This window comes from Carettochelys insculpta, chromosome 4 (genome assembly GCF_033958435.1).
Source record: "Carettochelys insculpta isolate YL-2023 chromosome 4, ASM3395843v1, whole genome shotgun sequence".
NCBI classification, from domain to species: Eukaryota; Metazoa; Chordata; order Testudines; family Carettochelyidae; genus Carettochelys; species Carettochelys insculpta.
In genome coordinates this window covers 60,437,614-60,458,060 of record NC_134140.1, presented here as the reverse complement: position 1 = coordinate 60,458,060, position 20,447 = coordinate 60,437,614, and the positions used below count along the sequence as shown (strand labels likewise).

The window sequence follows — 20,447 nt, the reverse complement described above, 5'->3', positions numbered from 1 at the left end:
ATGTGCAATTTTATTACTAATTTTGTTTAAATATATGATCACCTTTTACAGCAGCAACCCAGCTCACAGATACTACCTTGCAACTGACCCTGTCACAGGAGATTTGTATGTTTCTGACACAAACACACGCAGGATCTATCGTCCGAAGTCACTCACTGGTGCAAAAGACCTGACAAAAAATGCTGATATAGTAGCAGGAACCGGAGAACAGTGCCTTCCATTTGATGAGGCAAGATGTGGTGATGGAGGCAAGGCTGTGGAAGCAACGCTTATGAGTCCTAAAGGTAAAAATAATATCAGTTCATAGTCTTTTTAAAAAACGGTTCAGTCAGTGCCTAAATTGTTCTTCAACCACAGATGTGTCCTGATAAGCTCCTCCTCTGCTATCCAGAAAGCCCATGCAGAATGAAGCTACACAAAGCCCAAGTTGGTTCAGCATAAATTTTTATAGTCCTTTTCAAATTTCACAAAAATTTTGCAGCAAGCAAATTATATCCAAAATTTGTAAAGAAGTCAATATGTTACTCCAATCTATTCAGTTTTTTCAGGTATACTGAAATACAAGGCAGCTCTCACTGACTTTAGTTTACTTTCTGTAGAACAGTATATGTAGTCAAGAAGAGTAGAATGTGCATTAAACCTTTTTTTCAGACCTAGGCACCTTGCAGGTAGTAAAGTAGCAGATGCTAAATACACTCTTAGTGTAATAAAGCTATTTTTTCACTTGACTGAAGGAATGGCAATTGACAAGAATGGATTAATCTACTTTGTTGATGGGACCATGATCAGAAAAGTGGATCAAAATGGAATAATATCAACTTTGCTTGGTTCCAATGATCTAACCTCTGCACGGCCTCTAACATGTGACACTAGCATGCACATCAGCCAGGTATTTTTAAAATTCAACTGATTTGGGGTGGGTTTTTTGTGGGGATGGGAAGCTAGTGCAGCCTGTTTGCTCCCTGAAATAGAATCAAATGGAACATGTTGAATATTTATATATTTCATAGGAATACTTTGTGGTAAGAAACTTCTTCCAAGGGCATGATTTTCAGTATATTCTACTAGCAAATATATGCTACTCTATTCAATTTTTCTGCACATAAAGTTCAGTGTAGTACAGAACAACATAATTGTCAGCAAGAAATGTTAAGTATAGTAATAAAACACCAGCAGAGTAGCAAATATATTAGACCAGTATTGGCATAATGATATTTTTAAATGAACAGAGCCACTAATGTCCTTAGTCTATTCGTGTGAATGCCAGGATAATTTGAAGAGCTCGGAGGGTCCTTTTATTGGCCCAAGTGGAGTTATATGTCGAACTTTTACTGTTGCTGTGATTGAAAACAGAATGCCAATACGATATTTCACAATCTGGAAAGTACTGAATTTCATTTTTGATATTATCTGATTGCGAGTTGCAATAGTACAATATAATATCCTTGATATCCATTTCTGGGACTTTTAGGTAGATTTAGCCTCCCTGAATGGGGCAAGGTGGGTGCATGTATTTAAATGGTCATTCCAGACTAGTGAGGGGCAGATTGTCTGTAAGATTGCTCCAGTTCAACTTTTGTTAGATTTGTAATTTGGATAAAATAGTTTCTTTTACTCCATTTGTGTTCATATGAGACCTTTTGACTCTTAGCTAATACTCAGGTTAAATTCAGTGCAGCAAGCCAATATAACTTAACCCAGATTTACTGACTAATGAAACGCTTTTCATTTATAGGTGCGTCTAGAATGGCCCACTGATTTGGCAATAAACCCAATGGATAACTCCATTTATGTTTTGGACAACAATGTAGTTTTGCAGATCACTGAAAATCGGCAGGTCCGTATTGCTGCTGGGAGGCCGATGCACTGCCAGGTGCCCGGTGTGGAGTACTCTGTGGGGAAGCATGCTGTACAGACCACTTTAGAATCGGCAACAGCTATCGCGGTGTCCTATAGTGGTGTGCTTTACATTACAGAAACCGATGAAAAAAAGATTAACAGAATAAGGCAGGTTACAACTGATGGGGAGATCTCGTTAGTTGCTGGAATACCATCCGAGTGTGATTGCAAAAATGATGTCAACTGTGACTGTTACCAAAGTGGCGATGGCTATGCTAAAGATGCCAAACTTAATGCCCCTTCTTCCTTGGCTGTGTCTCCAGATGGTACATTGTACATTGCCGATCTTGGAAATATTCGGATACGAGCTGTGTCAAAGAACAAGCCCTTGCTGAATTCAGTGAACTTTTATGAAGTTGCCTCTCCAACGGATCAAGAGCTCTATATCTTTGATGTCAATGGTACTCACCAGTACACAATGAATTTAGTCACTGGAGACTATCTGTACAATTTTAGCTACAGTAATGATAATGATATAACAGCAGTAACCGATAGCAATGGAAATACACTTCGTATCAGACGGGATCCCAATCGGATGCCAGTGAGAGTGGTGTCTCCTGATAACCAAGTGATCTGGTTGACTATAGGCACCAATGGATGCCTGAAAAGCATGACTGCCCAAGGACAAGAGCTTGTTTTATTTACATACCATGGGAACAGTGGGCTTCTAGCAACTAAAAGTGATGAGACTGGGTGGACTACGTTTTTCGAGTAAGTATAGAAAATTAGTCTGATATATAATTAGTCTTCACCGCTATAGCATCCAATGCCATGAACGGAGTACTTCTGGGCCTTGACAAAAATGAGCTTTAAAAAGAGAGTACTTGCTAACACAAATAATAATTAAACACTTCATCACTCCTGTACTTTGTCTGACATCTTGCAGACTTTAATGTGAATTCGTGTAGATAGATTGATGATTCAGAATCTATTTTATATTTTAATACAGTTATTACTTGACAGTAGCAAGCTTTGTCCAGAGAGTCATAGCTCAGGCAAACAAGCTTTTGCAGGTTTGTGTTAAATTAAGATTTCTCTCTCTTTTTTCTCATTATACTCCCACTGGTTCTGTAATAAATCCTAAGTCACTAGAAGACATTTCCTTTGGTGCCCAGTCTCTGCTGTTTGGTCTTTCAAAGTGAAAGCAGACTATAAGACATGTTCTCTGTATTAAAACAAAACAAAAATACTACAATGGAAAAATTTTAAGTGGTAGAGAGTATGCAGGAAGATTCTGATAGATAAAATGACATGCTTACCTATAGAGAGAGGGATCATGGACAGGACTCTAGAGCATGAGCGTTGATGAAAGAAGTGTTGGCCACGGGGAAAGCCTCATTCCAGTGGGAAGCCGCTACTGACAGTTCAGATACATCAGCAGTCAGTGCACTACACAGTAAAGCTATGTCTACACTACAAGATAATACTGGTTTTAAGTCAGTTAGCCCGATTTTTTCAAACTGCCTGTCCTCACTGTAAATTCCATTACCTTCATTTATGGAGCACTAAAATCAACATAATGTCAAAATCTTAATATCATAGTAACCGGACAGGTGTAGCGTTCAGTTCGAATTTAAAATTCCGAATGGAGGGTAGTGAGGAAGTGCCATGTCTTTAAATCAAATTCATTAGCCTCCAGATATGTGCCCCACAATGCCCCACAGTTCTCCACTTGGCCACTTCCATCTCACGTGTGGAGGAATTAGACAACAGGAATATCTTTTCAATTCGGCACCTGGAAACCCGTGGCTGTAGGGTCATGAGAAGCTGAAAAATCTTTTCTTTCTTTCTTTTCTGGCGGATCCATACCTGGCTGTAGTCTGGGTTCTTTTAGCTGCCCCAAGCCATAGCTGTTTCAATGATTCATTCTCATTTCAGTGTAGCTCCCATGTCTACCCAGGGTCTTCTTTTCCAGGAAGCCTAAATCCAGATCCAGATACAAACATAATCAAAGGGTCCCCCTGGGCAATCATGATTTTCAGGGCTGTCAAATATCTGCCGTCTTTAGCCGCCTCGAGCCATTACTATCGTTTCAATGATTCATTTGAGTTTCAGTGTAGCACCTGGGTCTACTTAAACATATTTTTCTTTTAAGGGCCTTCCTTATCAGGAGGTCTAAACCCAGATCCAAGCCTCCAAAGATCCAGTGTTTTTGCATGTGATTTTCAAAAACCTTTTGGTTGGGACAGGTTTACTACCCCTCCTCTCCCCTCAGTTATAAAAAGCACATCTCTTATAAAGGCAAGCCAGACCCCATCTGGAAAAAGGGATGTTTGTTTAACACGGCAGGGGAAAGAGGGGAATGAAATGTGGGAAGATGTCATCAGATACCCACATCTACTTCCCGGGCACATTTTCCCCATGCTGCATCAGTAAAAACAGCCTGAATGCTATGGGCCTCAGGAAACTGAGAGACAGGTTCCCATAATATACTGTGGCAGCACTCGATTTAAGCTAGTTGTGTGTGGCAGCAATAAGTTGATTTTGTGGAGATCATCTGGGAAGGTGAGGATGCTCAAAATTGAAGGGATCAAACTCAGCGTTAATAAATTGATTTTAATAAATTCGATTTTAGCTCATAGTGTAGACGCAGACTAAGGGGCACAACATGAGTGGTTAGGGGCAAAGGGACTTGTGATTTTTACCAAACTTTTTAAAGATTTTAAAACTTTGTCCAAAAGTTACCATGTTTTTATTATCCATTCATAGTAAAACAGGTGAATTATCAAAAGTATTTATAGGCCCCTGGATTACACTGAATTGGGGAAAAAATCATATTTTTGTTACTATAAGTTCCATAGTTCAAAATTTGTTTTCTGTACTCAACTTCATTTAAAAAATGAATGATTAAATGAATCAATATACAAAGTACAGTTTAATAAATGTGGTGTTTAAGAAACACAGGTGATTTATTAAAAAAAAACAATTCCCCAATTCATTTAACCAATTTGTTGAACAAAAAGATCATTTAATTAATGAATTGAAAATAAATGAGGGTTTTCTTCTTAAAAACAATCACTTCACTCAATAAAGAAACAATGGAAGTAGAAAATTTCAGCAAAAGATGGTGAAGATGATTTGGGAACACATAGAATGTACATACAATATGCATTTAATGAAAAATTAGAAGTAGTAATTTATTTAGGCCGAGAGAGAACAGAGTTAGAAGGAACTGTACTGAAGTATTCTGAATTACAAAAGGCATAATGAAAACTGATCAGTCTCTTCTTTTTATACCCTTTCCTAACTTTAGGAAGGATGAAACTAACAGCAACTGCTACCAAGGTCAGGACCTAAAAAAGCTTTTAAGTTAGCGTACATGATAAAGAAAATAAAGTGCTGGTGTCAGGCAGTGGCTGCCAAGCCAGACATCTGTGTTCAGAGATAACTTCACATTTATGTCAGTCTACATTTGGCTGAGGCAGTTGGGAGAGTGGGGCGGGGGAGGTGTGTGCAGCGGAGCACCTGAATATACTCTCCAACCTTTACATATGCCATCAGAGACGTGAGAGCAGCAGGCACTGCTTCAGTGCACATTGTGTCCTGAAGGGGAGATGCTGCTAGAAATGCTGATTTCCAACAAAAGTAGCAGGTGGAACAGAATTGCTGCCAGTTTTAAGGTATTCTGATGATAATCTGTAGATTGGCAGAGCTCTGATAGCGGGTGTGCTTCCAAAGCATTAGTGCACGTCTGTAACGTTTAATTGCATGTTTCTGCATCATTTCTCCTTGTTTTAGGCCTTGACAAAAGTATACAGCAGCACAGTAAAGGCGCACGCAGAAGAATGGGAGTAGGCAGGGAATACATGTTTGTTTCCATGAGTTAGATATGTCCTTTCAACTGAGAGCAAAGCAGAGCTCCAGAACGGTTGTGCATAATTACCCCATTCACTGAGAATAAGTGCAATTTTGACTTCAACATGTATGCAGAAGAATCCTGGCTTCCATCTTGTGGCTTGGACCAATTAGGGCACTTGGTGGGTGGGGGACAGTAAGGTTGTTATTGAAACTAATATGTCCACTGGGTACAGCTGGCATTTTTAGCACACTGGCATTCATTTTGGATAGTGCAGAATCAGTGTTTTTTTCCTGCCTGTGATTTCTCTCCATATTACTTGTAATTATTTTGTGCCTATTGTGATTCCATTAGGGAAAGAGCTGATGGTTTCTGAAGGTACTTAATGGGTTCTGCATAGTCTTAGATTGTACTCAGTAACAAGTAGTTTACACTTCTATTCTTTGCATCAATGGTAGGATTTAGGGTAATATGGTTCATGAGCTGAATAATTATTTATTGATTCTGTAAACAACCATCTTTTACATCTGACCTTCTTTTATGAAGACTTTTGGGTCTCCGTTGGGTATGTCTCGCTAACGAATAGAAACATAGAACTACTAATAGTGTTTTGACACTACAAAAAGGCCGACTGCTCCCTTCCGTCAGTCTTAGAACTTATTATGTGCTGCCATTTATGGACATTAATAAACGACAACCTCACAGTATTAACTCATAACAGTTCCTAAACTGAAATAATTACAGAGAGAGATTATACAATTTGACCACTTTAGAATAGGGTTGCCAACTTTTTGCTCGCACAGAACCAAGTACGCTTGTCCAATCCTTCTTCCAAGGCCCTGGTGCTGCCCCCCCCCGCCCCCTTTCTCTGAAGCCTGACCACTCTCTCACTTCAACCCCTCTTCACGCTCACCTACTTGCTCATTTTCACTGGGCAGGAGCAGGAGGTTGGGGTGCTCAGATTCTGAGGACTAGGGGTGCAGACTCTGGGGTGGTGCTGGAGGTGAAGGGTTTGAGGGTACAGGAGGGGGAGCAGGGCAGGAGGTGGGGCTTAGGGGTTCAGGTACACATAGCACTTACCTCGGGCAGTTTCCAGAAACAGCAGCATGACCCACCCCTGCCTTCAGCTCCTAGGCAGATGCTTAGCAAGGTGGCTCTGTGCACTGCTTCATCCACAGGCCCACCCTTGCATTTCCCATTGGCTGTTTTTCCTGACCTATCAGAGTTGCAGAGCTGGCACGTGGGGTGAGAGCAGCATGCGGAGAGTCCTACCTGTCCTTACGCATAGGAGCCAGAGGGGGAACATGTCTTTGCTTCCAGGTGCCTGCCTTTGCCATGCTGTGCTGCCAGTTGGATTTTAATGGCTTGGTCAGCAGTGCTGACCAGCACCACCAGAATCTCTTGGTTGAAAATCAGGCACCTGGCAACCCTAATCCGGAATATAGGAATAAAGTTGATACCGAAAATGAAGACCTTGCTGTGTAGAGTTACGCAAAATGAGAGCACATCATTGATTTGGGCACAAAAGTAAAGTTCACAGCTCCTTAAACATTTGTTCACATAAACTCCCCCCTCTTATGGGGGGCTATGTTTTCCTTTTGACAAAGAAAATTCAGGATTCAGAGATTAAATTCAGAGGACGGGATTCAGAGATTAAATTTCTTGATGCCTTAAATGACTGCTTCTTGGAGCAGCTAGTACAGGAACCCACAAGGGGAGAGTCGCTTCTCGATCTAGTCTTGACTGGAACGCAGGATCTGGTCCAAGAGGTAACTGTTACTGGACCGCTTGGAAATAGTGACCACAATATAATAACTTTTAATATTCCTGTGTTGGGAAGAACACCGCAGCGGTCAAACACTCTGGCATTTAATTTCAAAAAGGGGAATTACACTAAAATGAGGAAGCTAGTTAAACAGAAACTAAAAGGTAGAGTAATTAAACTAAAATCCCTGGAAGCTGCATGGAAACTGTTTAAAGACACCATACTAGAGGCCCAACTTAAATGTATACCCCAAATAAAAAAACACAGTAAGAGACCTAACAAAGAACCACCATGGCTAAACAGCCATGTTAAAAAGGCAGTGAGAGAGAAAAGGGCAGCTTTTAAAAAGTGGAAGTCAAATCCTAGTGAGGAAAATAGAAAGGAACATAAACACTCCCAAATTAACTGTCATAATGTAGTAAGAAAAGCCAAAAAAGAGTTTGAGGAACAGCTAGCCAAAAATTCAAAAAACAATAGTAAAATGTTTTTTAAATACATTAGAAGCAGGAAGCCTGCTAAAAAAGCAGTGGGGCCCTTGGATGATAAAGATATAAAAGGAGCAATCAAGGAAGACAGTGCCATTGCGGAGCGATTAAATGATTTCTTTGCTTCAGTCTTCACGGCTGAAGATGTTACAGAGGTTCCTAAATCTGAGCCAGCCTTTTTAGGCGACAAATCTGAGGAACTCACTCAGATTGAAGTGACATTAGAGGAGGTTTTGGAATTAATTGATAAGCTGAATAGTAACAAGTCTCCAGGACCAGATGGCATTCACCCAAGGGTTCTGAAAGAACTCAAATGTGAAATTGCGGAGTTATTAACAGTGGTTTGTAACCTATCCTTTAAATCCACTTTGGTACCAAATGACTGGAAGACGGCCAATATAACACCAATATTTAAAAAAGGCTCTAGAGGAGATCCTGGCAATTATAGACCGATAAGTTTAACATCAGTACCAGGTAAATTAGTAGAAACACTAGTAAAGAGTAAAATTGCAAGGCACATAGAAGAGCACGAATTGTTGGGCAAAAGTCAGCATGGTTTCTGCAGAGGGAAGTCGTGTCTGTCTAATCTATTAGAATTCTTTGAAGGGGTTAATAAACATGCGGACAAGGGGCACCCAGTGGACATAATATACCTAGATTTCCAGAAAGCCTTTGACACGGTCCCACACCAAAGGCTTTTATGTAAATTAGGTGGTCATGGGATAGGAGGAAAGGTCCTTTCATGGATCGGGAATTGGTTAAAAGACAGAAAACAAAGGGTTGGAATAAATGGTAAATTTTCACAATGGAGGGGGGTAACTAGTGGTGTTCCCCAGGGCTCAGTCCTGGGACCGATCCTGTTCAACTTGTTCATCAATGATCTAGAAAATGAGGTAAGCAGTGAGGTGGCAAAGTTTGCAGATGACACCAAGTTGTTCAGGACAGTCAGAAGCAAAAGGGATTGTGAAGAACTACAAAAAGATCTCAGCAAACTGAGTGATTGGGCAGCAAAATGGCAAATGAAATTTAATGTGGGTAAGTGTAAGGTAATGCATGTTGGAAAAAATAACCCAAATTACACGTACTACATGATGGGGTCAAATTTAGCTACGACAGATCAGGAAAGGGATCTTGGAGTTATAGTGGATAGTTCTCTGAAGACATCCACGCAGTGTGCAGCGGCAGTTAGTAAGGCAAATAGGATGTTAGGAATTATTAAAAAAGGGATCGATAATAAGACAAAAGATATCATACTTCCCCTATATAAAACTATGGTACGCCCACATCTCGAGTACTGCGTGCAGATGTGGTCTCCTCACCTCAAAAAAGATATATTGGCATTAGAAAAGGTTCAGAAAAGGGCGACTAAGATGATTAGGGGCTTGGAAAGGGTCCCATATGGGGAGAGGCTAGAGAGACTGGGACTTTTCAGTTTGGAAAAAAGGCGATTGAGGGGCGATATGATAGAGGTATATAAAATCATGAATGGTGTGGAGAAAGTGAATATAGAAAAATTATTTACCTTTTCCCATAATACAAGAACTAGGGGACACCAAATGAAATTGTTGGGTAGTAGGTTCAAAACTAATAAAAGGAAATTTTTCTTCACACAGCGCACAGTCAACCTGTGGAACTCCTTGCCCGAGGAGGCTGTGAAGGCCAGGACTCTATTAGGGTTTAAAAAAGAGCTTGATAAATTTTTGCAGGTCAGGTCCATAAATGGCTATTAGCCAGGGATAAAGTATGGTGCCCTAGCCTTCATAACAAGGGCAGGAGATGGATGGCAGGAGATAAATCACTTGTCTTCTGTTCTCCTTCTCTGGGGCACCTGGCATTGGCCACCGTCGGCAGATGGGATGCTGGGCTTGATGGACCTTTGGTCTGACCCAGTATGGCCATTCTTATGTTGTTATGTTCTTATGTTCTTAAAATTAAAGATATGAAGAAAACCATTCTTTCAGCTTTCTATGTATAACTGGACTGTCCCATGAAAGCTCACCTAATAAACTATTTTGCTAGTCTTTAAAGTGCTACTTGACTGCTTTTTGTTTTGATAGTGTATAGGCTAGCACGGCTTCCTCTCTGTTACTATTAGACAAGAAAACTTCAAAGTAAATTTTCCTTGGATTGTTGGTGAATCGGTCTTCCTGTTTGGTTTCCAGAACCACAACTTCTGTCATCTGTGGCCTGAATTTTATGTACAGTAGACCCCCAGCTGGGGGAAACCGGGGAGAAGCCATACCACTGCAGCTGTCTGCCCACCCAGCTCCTCCAGCTGGAAGAGCTGGGCAGGCAGACAGCCATGGCACACTGGCTTCTCCCCAGTTTCTCCCCGCTGGGGGACCTGGGGGCTGGAGTGGGAAGCTGTTCCTTTCGATTTGCACTTAGCTCACATTAATGTGAGTTTAAGCACAAATTGTAATTGCACTTATTGGGGGCTTAGTGTACTTAACGGCTACAGTGGGCTGAAATTTAACAGTACAGTTGTCTGTCACCGAATGCGGTTGTGTTAGAATAAAAAGTGCATGCAAATATGCTGATTTTTATTGGACTTTCTATGGGAAGGCATCTCAAAACAAATTATTTCAACTTTGTCATGTTTTGAAAATGCCAAAATGTTTTGCATTGACATTTAATAATGTTTTAAGTAATTAAAATATTAATTTTAATATTTTATATTTTATATGGTACTGTCTTGATATTATTGAAATATTTTGGCATTCTCTAGTAAAAATATTTGGAATCTCTGTTCCACAGTAAATTGCAAAAAATGGTTTTTTTTACATTCTGATTTGGGGAAAAAAATGTTGTAATTTCCCACAGAATGAAAAATTTGTTTTCCAATCTGCTGTATTTGTGGCTTGTTTGTGTTACACTCTAGTTGTCTGAGAGGTCTTGAAAGTTGTAAAAGCTAAATTAGAAAAGCCACCACAGTGCCAGATCAGTTTTTGGCCCAATTCTGCAAAGACTTGATGGGGGCATAAGAGTTTACCTGTACAAGTCCAGCAGGACTGGGGCTTAAATGTAGAGAACTATCAATGATTTACATGGATGTTCAAAGATCTTAGAGGAGCTCTAATAGGAAAATCTTGCTCTTGATGATCTTGCTGGTTGCACTGACAGCACTAAGCAGTAGGACTTGATTCTTTTCAGGGATTTCCATAGACCAAATCTCTAGCATCACGTGCAAAAACACCATTTTAAGAAGTGCCCTTTTATGAACAAGCACATAGCTAAAATTCTGGAGATTTTTGTTTCTCTTCCCTCTTTTCCAATCTTCTTGAGCGTGAGAGAGCCAGTTAATCCTGTTTTGCATGTAATAATGTTGTCGGCACAGATCTAGGTATCACTTTGTGAACAAACTGTATTTTAATTCCATAGCTCTATATTAGATTGTCCATCAGTTATTTTAGTCATACAATACTCTGACTACTTCTGCTGTTGTTATAGCATAGTGGATAAAATATCAGCTTTATATTTCAAAGATTGCTGGTCTTCTTGAGGTGGTATTTTTAATTAAAATTTACATTAATTTAATTTTGTTTGCTATAATTACATGATTGAGATTGTTGGGTATTGCGTTTGCTAAATCAAAAAAAGAGGGAATGAACTTCTCATACAAAACATTTCACAAAATAAGAACTCATCCATAGAAAAATGTATACACCCAGCCATGCAAAGATAACAATCTTGATAAAGGTCAGCATCACCCACCTCCTCTTGTTGTAAATCATTTTGCTTAATCTGAACTTTTTTAAAATCTTGGCTCTTTCTGTATATACAACTTTGAATTATTGTTTGAACTTTTTTTATGTGGTCGTTTTTGAATGAGTTACTATTTAACAGAGCAACATGTACTGCATCATTTGTGTACAAAGGTTGACTTTTCTGTGTTGTCTCACACATGGTAAACTGGCACAGGTATGTGAAATGAATAAATATGTGTACCTAAGCTGAAGAGATTTTGAAATTCTGAAATGAAAAAGGTTAGCCATATTATAAGTAATAATTTTGAAAATGCTGAAATGGATCCATGTAATCCATTTATTGGTGTAAAAAACCAAAAACCTTCCATGGAATGTCATAAATGTACATGGAGTGTCCCAACATGCTAGAGTTTGCCAGTCAAATGTCCAAAACTGAAAAAGATTTACTGTAGTTAAATATCTCCCCATTAATTAAATATTCGAGTCTCCAGAGCATTAATTATTCCAGAAAATCTCTAATTTGCATTCAAGTAAATTAACCACATTCTTAAAGCTAAATTCTGTAAAGTGCCTAAACCTTCTGGTAACCTTCTGTTATTGCAAATATAGCTGTCTTTTAAATTTCTTTGAGGTTGACAGAATGCTGCCATATAAACAACTAAAGGCAGGGCTGCTGTCAGGTCCACAAATACAGACTTATAGAATCATAAAACTACAAGGAACCTCAGGAGATCATCAAGTCCAGTCCGCTGCACTTGTGACAGGACCAAGCACTATCTAGACCATCTCTGACAGAGGTTTGTCTAACCTGCTCTTAAAAATCTCCAGTGATCAAGATTCTACAACAGCTCTTGGCAATTTATTGCAACCCTGAGAGAAGATTTTCCTGATAGCCAACCAAAACCACTTTTGCTGAAATTTAAGACCCTTACCTACTTGTACTATCATCAGGGGTTAAGGAGAATAATTTTTCTCCCTCCCTCTTTTAACAACCTTTTAGGTACTTGAAGGCTGTTATCATGTCTCCTCTGACTTCTCTTTTCCCTGCTAGTTCTTACTTCCAGTTTCAAAAGTTCACAAGGTTGACACAATGGCATAAGATGAAACCATCATCAATTTTCTAACTTCAGCAGAGTTAGTCTCTGAAAGTCCTTAGAAAAGATCCTTGCCCTTTCCCCCTTCAGTCAGACTATTTTGTGCTCCTCAGGGTGAGCAAAGCAGCTATTCCCTCATGAAACTGCTAGGAGTTCTTTTGGCATAGGAGAAGCCCAATATTGTGGAAAGCAAAGACAGTTGGCTCTATGTCATCTGCTGGCATAGTGATACACTGCCATAGTGACAATGTGCCGAGGTACTGATGCCTCACTTACTTCAAACTAACAGAGATGATCAATAAGGAACCCACTGCTCTGGAATGCCTGGGCTAAAATATTCTGGACTTAACTGTCTGAGTATGCTGCAAAGATCATTTGTTTTTCCTGGTGTCCATGATAAGTTAGAGGAGATCGAAATATGATATGTTATTAGAGCCGCTACTTGGTACAAGGGGTGACGTGGGTGACGTTTCATGTGGTAAATTTGAGTAATTGGCACGACATTTATAACTTGTGAAATGTTTTTTATTGTTTTAAGTCTCCAGAGGGAAAAACAGTGGGTATGTCAGGGCCCAGATGAGATGTATGGTTGGAGCACCTTACACTCAATGGAATGCTTGCTAGTAGTAGTATGTTCTCTAAAGGGTAACTTAGAACACACTTTAGCCTGGATTCAGGATTAAGGAAGTGGAAAGTGGTCTTAGAGGCCCATTTTCCCCCTTCCTCTTTGGTCCTGTGCCAAGCAGTTCTGGAAGACCCTTTGTCAGAAGTGTAAAAACATAAGTCTGGTTAGACATTTTAAAATAAATTAAAATTCTACATATTTTAGCTAATCTGTCCACTTAGCCTCTATTACCTTCATTTGTTAGCACTATCTGGTTGTTGATCTCAGCCACTTTAAATCAATTTGTGGTCATTGGTAGTCTCCTGTCTTATATGAAGGAGATCTGTTCCCTGTGCTAATCTAAAATATCAGTCTTCTACTTTCTCTTATCTCCAGAAGGATCTTGACCATCTATGTCCTGAACACCGAATTAATTCCAACAGCAAATTCTTTGTTAAAGCTAGTCTCAATTTACAAGTCTCTCCCTTCAATCACATATTTAATGTGATTCCTGAAAAACTGTTTCAGCTAGTAGCTGAACATTTCAGTGCATTAAACCATAGCTTTGCTGATAAGTCTCAATAAGGAAAATACTCAAACCTGAAGAATTGTTTATGAGGAAATAATATCTGGGAATTTGGATTTCAAAAAGCTGGCTCCCTAAAGCTCAAACACCAAGGAAGAGAACTCTCTTCAATCCTATGTAGCGTTACTTTACTGTAGAATGGAGCACTTGCTATGGCTAAGCATGCATCTTCCTTGCTTCTATATCTAATTCCTTGTTATGGTCTTTCAGGGAAGAATAGCATTAAGTACACACCAATCTGCTCCTGATCCCAGGTGTATCCCCTCAGTAGTCCTCTTACTGCTTTTCCCCATTTTCCCCATCGATATGGCCCCCATGCCTACCTCTCCTCCTGTACTTTTTGGTACCTTTTTTACCTGTTCTCAGATCCTACTTTCAGATTCCCCCAGCAGTTCTCAAAAGTACATTTGGCTGCCTGACTTTTTTGTTCCCATCGGTACCTTTCCTCCTGATCCCTGCTTGTATCTCCTTGACATCCTGCTCCTCCCTGGGCATTCCCTGCCCTAAGCTCATTTGTCTTTTTTCAGTACATTTCCTGATCATTCGTCACCAAGGGATTTGGGATGGAAGTCAAAGAAAATAACAGCAGCAGCAGAGGAGCCATTCTAAGTTTATTCCGCTCCCATTTTTAATTGAACGAGTATTCCAGAATATTTAGAAAGGTTTTAAGATCTTGCCAAATGTGAATGCTTAAGTTAAGGTTTTATATGATGTTTCAAGTTTTAAAAAAATCTCTTTTACCCACTTCACTGCTTAGCATTATGCCTTACGTATTCTGGTTATGATTAAAATTAAAATATGTTGAGTTTTGGAAGTTTGTTCAGTGCTGTATGATTTAGAGCAGTGTTTCCCAAATGGTGTTGCGTGGAACCCCATGTTTCCATGAAGTGAAAATAAAGGTTCCAGGACAAAATTCCTCTGCAGCTCCCTGCCCTGCCACCGCTGAAACAGTAGAACTAAATTTAATTGGTTTAATGGCTCGCGGGGTGGTGGAAGGGATCCAGACCTTAAACCCATTGAATTTAGTTCCATTAGTTCAGTGACAACAGGTCAGAGAGCTGCAGGGAGTCCCTCACTCAGTCTGCTACCCGAGTGGCCGTGCCCCTCCTGTGGGTGTAGCTCGGCTCACCCCCACCAGTGGAATACCTCCAGGACCTCACCAGCCTTCCTTCTCCTGGGTGCACATAGTGGCCCGTCATAGGCTCCCCTGCCAGCATCATGGATGGGTTAGTCCTGGTGGGGATTGGGGCTGAGGCGGATTAATCCTGGGGATCGGTAGGCAGGTTTGGAGCTGAGAGAGGTTAAGCCTGGGAATGGTGGCGGGGGGAAGGTTGAGGCTGAGAGGAGTTAAGCCTTGGGATCTGGGGCTGAGAGGGGTTAAGACTGGGGTTGGGGGGTGGGTTTCTGGGCCAAGGGGGCTAGAACCTGGGAATGGGGTTCTGCAACATTCTTTCATGTTTAAAAGGGTTCTATGACCAAATAAAATTGGGAAATACTGATTTAGAGGAAGATGCAAGCCCTGAACCGAGTGCTTTAGCTTTCCCAGACACTGATACTCCATAAAATGCTAGCAACAGTAAAGAAATTACATTTCAGAAACAAGATGTTTCCATTTTACTCCTCCTTTTATGCACTTCCAGGTGAAGACTGAAGAAAAGATATTATAAAACAATATTTTGGCCCAGATCCTGCTTCCCATATTTGGACAGGTAGTCTCATGGTAGAAAGAAGCACAATCTCTAACTCGGATAGCCCACAGAAGTAGATCATCTTATTTAAAAAAGATGGACAGAACACTTTCTGTTGATAATGCAGTTTTGTTGAGCTGTAACCATTCTGCAAGAATGTGTTGATTGCAGTAAGTGTTCTTACAAGTGATAACATTGAATCGTCTTGGATAATTTAGAGGAGAAAATCTGACATTATTTAAATGACATTTCCATTTGATCAAAAGGAAACATATTTACATGATGCAAACAAAAAAGTTGTCATCAAAACAAAATGTTTCAGTGGTTCCACATGGAATTTTTTCAGAATCTTTTTGCTTTTGCATGAAATGTCAGCTTTTCATTTGGACTTTGAATTAATTTTTTTTTAAATGTCAGAATTTCTCACTGAACAGAAATACTAGTTGGCAATCACATGTAAAGAATCATACAGGAAGGATTTGGCCCTTTGTACTGTACGGGTTTTGAGTTATTTGTTCTTCTGTTATATGGTATCATAATAGCTTGGCGGTAAGCATTATGGGCTACGCAAATTTAAAATTCTTTGACTTTGCTGCTCTGAATTAACCTAACATTAGAAAATACACTACACATCCCCTGGACTGTCAGGTGGCTGGACTATAGGTGATCAAATACATCTTGTCTGTTTCTGCCTTGAGTTACTCCATGCTTTTCATTACTTCTAAAACATTTCAAAACCTATTCGCTCTCTCTATTCCTACCACCAACATGCTCATTCAGGCCTTGAGTAACTCTTGTTGCAACTATTACTATCTCCTCCCACCTACCCATCTGATCTCCCATCAATGAGTAATAAATGTGATGGGCAAAAATTATCATTCACCATGTTTGCTACATTGACTGTGTTCAGTCTCTTTTCAGATTCCTTTCTTGCCTTCTCCTCCTTCCATGGTATCCCAGTCACCTTAAATCTTCTCCTTGACTCAGCTCAGTATTCCTTACTCACATTTTTCCGTCAAATCTCTTTAAAAAATCCCTGAAGATGTGCAGTGCAATGTGGAGGCTGACAGTCCTGGTTCCATGAACTTTGTCTTCCCAACCACTGCAGCAGGGAGCAGCATTAATTTCTGCTCTTGGTGGAAGCTGTTACGCCACCCATGGATAGGGCATAGAGGAGTTTTATGCCATTATACCATCTCCTCTCCTTGCCTCGATGTGCCATGTTGCTTTTATTCCCGGTGGTAAAACTCTAGTGAGGGTGGCATCAGCAAATGTGTGGCAAAGCTAACCAAGGAGGTGGTGGAACCACGCCGAGCTGCTTCATAGTAGCCCACAATTTGCCCTATGCGGAGGAAATTCTTCCAGGAAAAGTCCATTCACTTTGCGCATAAAGGTGGCAGATGTTCTTTTTGCTGTGTAAAAACTACAAATCTGGAAAAATTATCTTTAGAATGAACAATAAAATCCTCTCACTATTTCATAAGGTGCCTGCTTAGAGAACAAAAATAAACATGCTGAAAAGCAGCATATTCCAGTGCTCTAGGCACTGATGCGAAAACTCTGAAGAATGAATTTATCTCGCTACCTAGATATTTATAGAGCACCAAATCTCCATGCTAGCCAGCTACAAAATAGTGTATCTTAGTTCATGTGCTTTTACCGTTTTTCTTCATTTTTCGTTCCTTAGAATAATATTAGTCTTTAAAGGTAAGCTAAGTAATAAAAATAGAAATGAGATACCATCAAATAGGTAATAATATCACAATGGCAACAATGATCAGCAGTGTTATAAAGCTTCCATGCAGGGGGAAGTGAGATGTGCCTGATTTCCATCAAGAAAATCAGGCAATGATGTCTGTAATGTTTACAAAAGCACTCAGGAGTCAGAGTAGTTGACAAGGAGGCAATAGCACTTTTATTAACTGCGTAAATATCTGGCTCTACCTAACTTTCCTCAGGCTTCTGAAAACATTTACTGTAGTTCCCTCCCAGCAAGTTGAGAAGTTTAGCAATGCCATTAGCTCCATCACTCCCATACTAACATTTTCTCATCTCATTTGTGTAGCTCTTTCTGTAATATGTATTCTTACAGTGCAACCAGAAGTTTGGGGTTTTTTTCCTTCACATGTATCAGTCAAAATCGATTCCAGGTCCCACTTTGATGTTGAAAAAATATATCCGTCTAACAGATGGTCTGATCCAGTGCGCATTTGAGTCAATGAAAAATTCTCTTTGACTTCAGTGCACGCAAGAGTAGTCCCAAAATAAACAGTGCACTGTTTTCAACCACACCAGACTCCAGCTTTGTCTCCTAACCTTAAAGGCCCTTCGTTCTGTGTATCTTACAGCTTATCCACACATCTCTTGTCACTTTGTCAACCATTCTCTCAGCTTTGCCACTGATATTCGTGCGGTGTGCTTTTTCATTTTGCCCATAAATGTGTCTGTGCTTTTCTCCACACTTCCCCTGTATGGAAATCCTTCTCTAAATTGGTCAGGCTGCTATTGTCTCTTCCTTCAGTCGAGCCTCATGACCCTCTTCTGAGTATCCTACAAACGAATCAGCCCGTAAGGGTGGCTAAATTGTATGGCAGTTACAGGGTTGCCAGCTTTGGTTTGGACAAATTCCTGGAGATTTCATCACAGAACATCTTTCATTAAAGATTAACCTTTTTGGGATGAGGGGGTTGGATGCATTCCTGGAGACTCCAGTACAATCCTGGAGGGCTGGCAAATCTAGGCAGTTGGGAATAACCGTTTTTATTTTTTTAAATCTTTCTGATGATTTGGAACCATCGAGGTTACACAAATTATCAGTGGCACCAACAGCTGCCGTGGGCCTGGGGGCAAGGTGGGAGGGGGCCCGACACGCGGGGCCAAAGGAAGGAGGGGCCTCCCCACTGCAATCCCTCAGAGCCACATGCAGAGTGCTATTTTAAAGGGGCCTGGAGCTCTGCCCTCCACTACTGCTACTTTGGCAGAGGCTGGAGTGCCAGGCCTGTTTGAAACATCGAGCCTGGGGGCAAGTGGCCTTCCCCACCCTCAGCAGGTCTACAAAATATACAGCAGTTAATCTGCGTAACAACATAATTGTATCCTTTATCCTTTCTTCCCCCTTTCCTTCCTGTCTTGTTTCAAGTTAGATTTTAAGATGTTTTGGGCAAGGGCCATGTCTTTCTGGGGTGTGCACAGCCTCTAACAGAATGGGATGCTCGTCCTTTTCGGGTAATTGTGTGTTGTTGATGAATATTGATTGTTTTCCTTTTGTACTGTTGAGCTCATATTTACAGAGATACAGTGCCTTGGAGCCCAAAGTTTCTGATCCCATTTTACAAATTGTTTGTACATAGCAACACAAACACTTCTCAGGCAGGAGAGAAGCTAAGCGAGGAGGAGGAGAGAATAAGGAAGTATAGAAGAATTTTCCTAATAGTAGTAAATATTAGGGAAGCGTTCACTTAAACTGGTAGATGAAATGTAAACAGAGTTATTGTCCTTTCTGTCAGTATCTATGAACGTTATAATGTCACAAAAATAAGTTTGTCTTCCTGGGAATAAACAGCAGATGCAGAGGATTTTTTAGGAAGAATTCATCCCTTGTAGTATGCCAGTACAAGGCCCATGAACCATTACAGTTTCACATGAATCCTCAGAAATTATATATGTGAGGCTCTGACATCGTCCAGGCTTTGAGCTGACCTTATGCATCAGAGTGACTTTCACTAACACAGAGGAAGAAAATTTTTAATTGAGACATCTAAAACAAGTAGAGATTGGCAAGATTTCTGTATCCACACTGGGAATCCTCACTTTGGCTATGTCTACACTAGAAGCATCTGTCTACAGAAGCTACTGTCTGAAGACATGTTCCAACAAAACTTCTGTCGACAGATCATGTCTACAAATAAATGCAGATCAATTTTTGGGCCCCTGAGTGTCTACACAGCTTTTCTGTCGACAAAGCACATTTTGTATGTAGATGCTCTGCAAGTTATGTCTGCAAAACCCCAGTTTTGTCTACAAAACTCTCTAATGTAGATGTAGCCTTTGACTGTTTAATAATGCCCTAGCAGTAAAACAATTGGAAAGTAATTTTCTTCCAGTTGGCTAAATATTCTGTAAACATAGATTTCAATTTAAGAAACTTTAATACTGTACTGGAGTTACCAGTTATTCCTTAAACTGTTTTAATGGGGCTCCAATATTTCAAAATAAAGTGAAACGATGTTACACGGTAACCTTAGAATCTAACCAGACATGCCAAGAGCAGTTCTTAATTACACTGGCACACGTTGCACCACATAAATGAGAATCAGGCTCACAAGGTATATCTTAAAATGTCATTCTTTTGAACGTCATGCTCCAGGATTTACACTGCCAAAATACTCTCTGTATTTTGTCAGCAATGAAAGGGTTAAAATAGGGCAAGTGCATAGATGTGACAATGTAGATAGATATGACAGTTTGGAGAGCTGAGACTGCGTACAAGGGAGAACATCACCCTACTGCTTCTTTCCACAGCACTTCAACAACAATGGAATTAACCCAACAACAGTTCTGGTTATTGTGATCTACTTCTTTTTTTCTGGGAAACACTGTATGTGCAGCAGCACTAGAGCCATGATCTTTTTGTCTAGAATGGTAGGGTCGTTTTGTACAAGGATGAGAAGAAAGAGAAATGGTTTTCCTCTTCATCCAGCCACATTCCCCTTTTGTGTTTTTTCCACTTAATAGGCTCCCAACAGGGATTGTCAGTTTCCCCCTCTAGATCAAGAATTATTGTGTAATCAATAGAAACATAAGACTGGAAGGTTGTCTAGGCC

General features: G+C 40.2%; 1 protein-coding gene across 11 annotated transcripts in view; it reads left to right on the top strand.

Moving 5' to 3' along the window:
• Positions 1-20,447, top strand: part of TENM3 (teneurin transmembrane protein 3) — a 676,880-nt gene that overhangs the window by 624,763 nt on the left and 31,670 nt on the right. For all 11 annotated transcript variants that reach the window (XM_074992970.1, XM_074992971.1, XM_074992972.1 and 8 more), the window contains 3 exons: positions 52-284; positions 735-889; positions 1,736-2,610. In XM_074992970.1, coding sequence (XP_074849071.1) covers positions 52-284; positions 735-889; positions 1,736-2,610 — 1,263 coding nt within the window. The remainder of the gene's footprint in view (positions 1-51; positions 285-734; positions 890-1,735; positions 2,611-20,447) is intronic.